General features: G+C 42.4%; 1 protein-coding gene across 2 annotated transcripts in view; it reads right to left on the reverse strand.

Annotated features, from left to right (window-relative positions):
- The window catches only part of Rel (REL proto-oncogene, NF-kB subunit), a 31087-nt gene extending 23625 nt beyond the window's left edge, over window positions 1–7462 (reverse strand). Inside the window, exon 1 of one of the 2 annotated variants that reach the window (XM_039092882.2) lies at window positions 6799–7462. In XM_039092882.2, coding sequence (XP_038948810.1) covers window positions 6799–6808 — 10 coding nt within the window. In that variant the 5' untranslated portion in view covers window positions 6809–7462. The remainder of the gene's footprint in view (window positions 1–6798) is intronic. The other variant, NM_001421314.1, reaches the window with a different exon arrangement.
- Between the last annotated feature and the right edge of the window lie 900 nt (window positions 7463–8362).

The following is an 8362-nucleotide window of genomic DNA, read 5'->3' on the forward strand; positions in this document are numbered from 1 at the left end:
GTGACGCATAACTGATTAGTGCTCTGCTGCCTAACGTCTGTACCTAATAAGTGCATGAAGTTCTCAGGTAACAACTTTTAGAGTCACCTGCCCCCTGAGGCCAATCAGAAGATTTCTCTCCCAACATTTCCCAAGAAGGGCGAAGAACACAGTATTCAGAGATACACTATAGTCCAAAACCAAGTAAAATGTACCTAACTGCTTTGTTTTACACTACCACTGCGTGAAAGGACATTCCCTGAAAATTAAAATGTACTTATTATGTCCTTGTATGGGCAAGTCTGGAACACCAAAGGATCTGTACGCAATATCCCAAAACAGTACACTGACTTTGGGCTCAACTACAGTTTCAAATTAGTTCTATCTAAATCTCCTCCAGAATGTAACATACAGTGTGGAGTTAATAAAGTCATTTGCTTTCCATAACAAATGTAATTCATATGCTGAACACATGCAACTTAGGATAAAACACTATTAATAGAACTATCAACGTGAGTGTGTTGAGTGAAAGAGGCTAATCGAAAACAAGCACACACTATACCACCCATTTACATGAAACTCCAGATATGTAAGCCAATCTATAATGAAAGAAAGCTGAGCACTATTTATCTAAACTTGGAAGAAGAGAAAGTTTGTTTTAATTGTATGATATGTGTGTGTGCACACACATGTATATGTACACACATACATATTATATTCTAAGTGTGGAGGGCCTGGCCTTTAATCTTTGCAATCTCAAAGACAGAGGTAGGCTGATCTCTGTGAGTTCAAGACCAGCCCTGTCTATATAGTAAGTCTCAGGCCAGTCAGGAGTGCATAATGAGATCTTGTATCAAAAAACTAAAAGACAAAAAAAGTTTAGATATAATTATTACATTACAATGAATTAAGTATATGTCAATAAAACTTTTAAAATATATGCATCTCCACCCTGTTTTTAATTAGCTAAGTCATGGAAATAGAAGTTCAATATAGACAACTGTGATTTTAAGTTAGGGCGGGTAACCATGTGATTTTATTTTAGGAGTATAAATTCCCCAAGCCATACATCCATTTCACTAAGGCTTATCCTGTTAGAATACAAACGAGCTTCAGAGACGGTAAAACAATGACTTTTTTTAAAAATATAGTATGAGATGAGGTCTATTCCAAACCAGACCCTTCTCTTTCCTTCTAGAATTTACTATGTAGATATTGCAGTGATCCTCCCGCTTCTGCCTCCTGAGTTCTATTATCAGGACAAAGTAAGATGCAGCAAGAGTCCAGCAAAGGGTTGGGGATTTAGCTCAGTGGTAGAGCGCTTGCCTAGGAAGCGCAAGGCCCTGGGTTTGGTCCCCAGCTCCAAAAAAAAGAACCAAAAAAAAAAAGAGTCCAGCAAAACTGTGTTAATAATACCTTCTTATTAATATTCTCTGTAAAAGATGTGTGTTAAATTCTCCCCAATGTCACACAGACAAGAGGCGGTCAGTAAATGGGACGACTGTACTTCAGATGCTCTCCAGAAGGCAGTGACATCACCACCATCACAACTGCTGCTCTGAAGGACTTTGTACCCGACAGCAAGCAGTGATGGGCACGGGCCACCATTGTGTTAGCGTACGAAAGGGCGAAACTACCAAAGTTCTGCAGAAAATTATAATAAGAACAAAAGAGGATCTAACAGCTTGAGAGAGGGAAAATGTAACAAGAGTGGAAGGCCATTTTAGAAAAGGGGAAGTAACTGTCCATCCCATCAACCACCAATGGAAGTGGAGCGATTCCACTCTTAGAAAGAGAACCCAGAGTCCAAGTGCATTTGGTGATAGGCGTTTCGTTGTACACGTGAAGAGAAATCAGTGCTTTAATCAGGGAAATCACAAGCTCAAGTTAGCTTTCTAGAGTAAGAATTCTGAGGTAGTAGATAGATTACAAAAGAAAAAAAAAGGATCAGTTCAAACATTACTTACGTACACACGCACACATTTTTCTCCTATAAATATACATACATACATACATACATACATACATACATACATACATAAGAGGTTAACAACAATAAAATAGAACAGTTATAACGAACTACTAAAACAAGCTATTTAAAACTTTATGAAATTTTCCTTTTAATATTTTTGAACCACGGTTGATTACAAATAAATGAACTGAAGAAAATCAAACATTCATTAAGTGGAGAGTATTGTCACACGAGCAAAAATGTGGGCATGTCTGAAATATGGCTGGTATAAGAAAAAAAGTGTTTCATAAAACGAAGCTGACATAGTTTGCTATCTAAACATCAAAGGGAAATTAATCACGGGTGGCAAGGGGCACAGCTCAGTCAGAAATGTGCTTGGCTTTCAATATAAGATCCCGAGTTCAAGCCTCAGCATCCATAAAAACATCCAGGCATGGTAGCATAGCCTACCCCTGTAGGCCCAGTGCTGGAGGGGAGACAGGGGGAACCTTGGAGTTCAGAGTGTGTGTGTGTGTGTGTGTGTGTGTCTGAGAGAGAGACAGACAGACAGACAGAGATCTGAGTTACTCAATAATGTATTACTGCTACCTTTAACTTTACTCATTTTGATTTAGACCTCTTGCATCTGAATCTATCACTCATTTGCTTATTCAAAGGACAGGAAGCAGGCCAAAGGATCTGGGTTCAATCTCAGTACCAACCAGAAACAAAACAAAACAGAAGAACTCAAATAAACAACAAATACCAAAAAAAGAAAGAGAAAACTATTTTAAACCAACCAAATCCATACTAAGTACTGAAATATAAGGCAAATGAATATTTTACAACTTGTGTATCACTGTATGTATAAAATTACCTTTTAGTTTTAAATATCTCATAGCCTATGCATTCTTGTAGGACTTACTTAAGAGAACGCACCTTTCTTTTCAAGTACGTTAAATTCAACATGATTTTTTTTTCAGTGGCATCTTAAAGAACTTATGTGGTTGAACTAAAAGGTCAAATAAATCCCAGCCCATTACTTAAGAGGTATTCTGATGGGAAATTGATATGTAATGACATCATTGCTGGTAGCTGGTTACCTTTTTTGAAGGAGAAGTATAAAAAACATTGTAGGGTCATTCAAAGCAAGTTACACATTTCTTTAAACCAGAGTGTATCTATTTATTTATTTATTTTTTTCGGAGCTGGGGACCGAACCCAGGGCCTTTGCGCTCTACCACTGAGCTACATCCCTAACCCCTCAGAGTGTATTTATAAAACTATAAAATACAAAGAACTTAAGAGTTAAGTACTTTTTAAAAAATAACTTAAAGTAGTAAGAATTACCTAAATATTGTCATGTAATATCATTCATTTATATTTATTTTTCTTGTAGAAATCCTTCATTGAGCCAAGCAGTGGTTGGGCACATCTTTAGTCCCAGTCCTGGGTTGGCAGAGGCAGGTGGATCTCTGATTTTTGAGGCCAGCCTGGACTACAGAGAGTTCCAGGAGAGCCAGGGCTACACAGAGAAACCCTGTCTTGAAAAGCGAAAAAAAAAAAAAAAAGCAAAAGTATAACAACAATAAAAATGAACTCTCCATTGATAACAAGCCTCATGCAAAAACACATTTCAGAATTTATAGTCCATATTCTCCAGTTGGAAGTAACTTTTCTATCCTGTAGACCAACAATCATGGTACTTTTGTATAACACAATTATTCCAAAAAAGATCAGTTTAGGGAAAATTAACTATTGTGTTCTTTCTTTCCTTTTTTTTTTTTTTTTTAAAAGACGGTGTCTTATCTCTCTAGGGCTAACCTCTAACTTGTTTTGTAGCCTAGGCTGGTCTTGAACTTGTAAGCCTCCAGCCCCCACTTCCCTAGTGTTGAAATTACAGGCTCCACTATCACAGACTTGGTCCAGTGCTGTGTCAGATCAGGACTTCTTAAGGCTGGGCAGCTACTCTACGAACTGAGCTACATCCTTCTCCTTTTGAGACAGGATCTCATCATCAACACGATCGTGCATAGAACACAGACGGGAGAAAACTGGAATGAAATGCAATTGAGTCCCTTAGGTAGTACTTAAGAGATCACATATATCCCGCGTTCTTAATCGTGATCGTGCCCCATCATTTTCTCCATTTATTCTCTTTACCTCACTAATTATTATAACACCTTTAGCTCTTTCCCATGTGCTTCGCTTCTGAAATATCTGTATTTGTGAGCTGTCTTACTTAAAAAAAAAAAAAAAAAAAAAAGGAAGTCATTTGTTTCAGCCAGCCACTCCCAGCCCCCGGCTCCATTATTAAAGGGTAAGCGGTCCCACAGCTATGTTCACTTATGGGGGGGGGGAGGGTTACTGCAATTCACACACAAAAAGTTAGTGAGTAGTAAGGTCTACAAAGATAATTTCTTCCTTCCTGTTATGTGACACAGCAGAATCATATTCAAGGAAAAGTGTGACTAAATACAAACTTTCTACATTTAAAAGTGCATCTCACCGAAGACGGTGGCAATCATTAGCAACCTGTAGTACTCGCCTCACAAAGTAAGGGGCTACCTCCCTCCATTTTGTTCTTTTTAGGAAATAATGAGTAGTTTTAAACATGGACACAAAGTGACTTAAATAGAATAGAACTGCGTGGATAATGACTTCCTAAATATGCAGACTTTGATCGGGAACACTTTTCTGCACTTTGCCTGCTATGATTAATCTCATCAAAAGGCCAGAATCAAAGGACAGTATTGTTTAAAAGGCAATGAAAGTCAGCTTAAGGGCTAGCTAGGAGGTCTTAATTTGCTAACTTACCTGAACAATAATTAGAATCATCATATAAAACCCTGTCTACTCAGGACGTTTATAGAATTCTGCTCATGAGAGTATGATCTATGACACTTTGCCTTTATAAGGCACCACCTATTAAATTACACACACCTATTTACATATGACATCCGGAGAAGGAATGAACGAATGGACGTAAATACCTGGCGATCGACAGAAACACTTCTCAAGGTTTCAGTACTACATCGAAAACAAGAGTCTAAATTACATAATGATAAAATAAGCAGTTTGATGCTTTTAAATGACTTCAAATGGAATGGGAACTTTAAATGTATTTCATAAGTTTTCTCTTATATGGTCTTTATAACTGATACGGCTTCTAGGCTCCTTTAAACTATATTTTCACCTAGTAATTTCAAATAACCGAACTACAATTTAAATTATAGTCTAAATTACAATTTAAAATAGTCTCATTTAGTGCAACCCTTGACAAAAGATCAAAAAGCAAGAAGATAATGACACTACAAGTTTCAGATTTGTTTCTATGTTTGTTGGTTTTTTTTTTCTTTTTTTTTTCTTTTTCTGACAGTACTGAGAACTGAACCCAGGGCTTCACAGAAGCTGGGCAAGTCCAACCCAACTTCTAAATCTTTAAAACTTGCTATTTCTTTTAAAAGTTCCCCCTTTTAACTTTTGGAATCATTTCTATAACAGCACATAATATGTGTCCTTAGGCAAACTGCATTCGTATTAATTTTTAAAATCATAGCTGTCTTACAGTCCTTTAATAAATGATTTTTCTGTTGAAAAATTTCAAGCATTACAGTCGTGCACTCTATTAATAAAATCCTGTTAAGTAGACAAGGGCAGAGCTGTTTTAACAAAGCTTGCCACTCTATACATTTCATACAAAAATCTCTTTCGGATTACCAATGAATTAAACATTTAAAGCCTTTCCGTGCTTCTTAATCTGAACACGAGTTAAATTTACGAATTTACTAGAGTATCTGAAAGTCTGGGTTCATTTAAATGGGTAAAGAGAAAGTTGAAATATTTTAAACTACACTTGTTTTCTCATGAAAACCACAGACAAACTGAAATCAAGTGTCATGTGAAACACCCCAGTTTCCTTTACGGCCTACAGCAGGAGTTATGGCATTGCTCTGCTCAACTCTTAAAGCGGTCACTAAGCTTTCTACTTCCTCTTCTCTGCCAGACGTCGGCTGCCTTCTACTGTGGGTCATTGGGAAGATAAGGGTCAGAGTCCTGCTACAGACTGAAGGTGTCATTTTAGCTCCCACGATGGAAAGCACCCCACCACCACCTCAGCTGCTTGAAGCACCTGCTTTACAAATTGCAGGGCTGTCATACTAGACGCCCCTGTCCTGTAAACTGTTTCTTATAAATGTGTCCTCCTCAAAGCAGGCGATCCAATACTTACTAGTGGCATATAAACACTGACATCAAATGATGACATTTTCATCCCTACCAGTACCTAGTGAAAAAAATCCTCTCGCCCTCTTGCTGAATGTGGGCGCAGGTTTGGGGTTAGGGGTTGAGTGGATCGAGGTCTCTACACTATAAACTAGACAAGCATCTCCTTTAGTTCCTGGGAGCGGAGGTAATGCTTTCGCTTGGAACGAATTAAAACGCCACTGAGGACTTTTACAGCCACACCACATTCTGTACCAAGAGCCATCAGTAACTAGCAAGATTGGACTTAAAAAAGAAAGCTCGTCTGAGGTCCGGAGGTTCCTCTTTTTAGTTTAAAAATGTAAAACCGGGTCTCCATACCCACTCAGTCTTTAAACTCGAGAATTCTCTGCTCGCCTTTACTGAGATTACGCCCTGTGATCCTAAAAGCACGCGGCTGGGAATTTCGAAGGTTCTGGCTATTACCAGGAGATCAGATTACACTGCGCCGCTTTGATTTCACACGCAAACCCTGGAGCAGGTAACTTTTTAAACGGCTGACAATTTGCCAGATGAAAAGACTTGAAAGGCAGACCGTCCCAACCCCAAACCGAGCCCCCGACAGCTCCTTCCCTTGACCCGCAGGTGTTCGCCCCGGTACTCACTCGAGGCCATGGCTCCGCTTCGCGCGCCGCTCGCCGCAGCTTCCAGCGTCGGGCCAGAGGCTGCAAGCCAGCCAGCCAGTCAGTGAGTGAGTGAGTCAGCCAGCCAGCTAGCCCGTCAGTCAGCCAACTAGCCAGCCAGCCAGGGAGGAGGCCGAGCAGCCTCTGCAGCCGCGACCCCAGTCCTCCGACCACCCCCGGGCCTCCTCTTCTTTCCCGGCCCCTCTGGGTTTGCGGCTCACACCTTCCCACCCCCGAATCTTCGCGCTCCGGTCACTAGTGTCCTGGAGTCGCCCTGCCAGGATGCCGCGGCAGGGGCAGGGGGCGGAGCGGACCGCCCGGCGGAACGGGGGGGGATTTCCCGCTGCCTACGTCACCCGCGCCACCGCCTACCCGGGACGAGGGCGGAGCCTCGCGGCGGGCGCGCTTCCCGGCTCCGGCTAGTGCGCTCCGCTCCCGGCAGAGCCACGGCGGCCTGCGCGCTCGCGCGGGGAGCTCCCGGGGGCGCGCGGCGACGGCTCCGCGCGTGAGAAGCCGCTGGCCTCTGAGAAATCCCCCTCCTCCGGAGTCCTTAAAACCGAGGGGCGTGTCCGTGACGTTACGCTGGCCGAGTGGCCGGAGGCGGGCCGGGCGGTGCAGCCGGCTCGCTCCTTGGCCGCCAGAGGCCCGCCCGGGGTTTTCGACCGGTGGTTCCCCCTATTCCCTATTTCGCACATGCAAATCTCCGCCCCCGCGCCGGAGGGCGTGGCTTTGGAGGGGAAGTGCGGAAGCGCGGGCGCCCGCGTTCGGCTGTAAGGCACAGATTTGCATACGGGGACCCCCGCAGCCTTATTTTCCCTCTATATCTACATTACGTCTTTACCTAGCAGAGGTTTTCAGCTGCGCTGCGAGGCCGGTGCCCCATCCTGTATAAATGAACACGACGTCCAGAGATTGACCGAGATACCCACAGCCTGTGGCCTGGACCGAACTTTTAGTGCTTTGACAGGTCTGGCGGAATCTTATTCGCCTTCCCTTGCTAATAGGCACCTGTTCTCTTGGTCTATTAGCATTTCATTGCATACACGAGTATTGGAGTTGATTGGGGTTTGGAGGAGCAGAGGAGCTTTGTCGGTACTTTAGAGTTCTAGAAAGGAAACGCACGATTTAAGTTTAAGATTATCCAGTCCAGTTTAGCGCACTCCCAGCACGCGGGAGGCCGAGGCAGGTGGACTGTCTCAACAACAAAAATAACTCAGGCTTGTCTGGCTCCGCCTCTTGCGTTCTCTAGTCACTTACTAAAATAAGTAATGGACGGGAAATAGACTTGTATGGCCAACAAGGTGTCTTAGGGAGAAACCACTTGCCACCAAGCCTGACAGTCTGAGTTTGATCAGGGAAGGACCGAATCAACTTCCAAAAGTTGTCCTCTTAACTCTGCATGTGCCCAAACGCGTGCGCTTGAAAGGGCACCAAAGTGTGCGTGTGGGGGGAGGGGCGTTGGATATTTAAAATATATACTATTCTCTCATACCAAAAAGAAAAAATCCTGTTGTAGAACTCCCCCAAAGTGAAAGAAACTATTAAA

The sequence above is a fragment of the Rattus norvegicus genome, chromosome 14 (assembly GCF_036323735.1).
Source record: "Rattus norvegicus strain BN/NHsdMcwi chromosome 14, GRCr8, whole genome shotgun sequence".
In the NCBI taxonomy this organism is placed as follows: domain Eukaryota; kingdom Metazoa; phylum Chordata; class Mammalia; order Rodentia; family Muridae; genus Rattus; species Rattus norvegicus.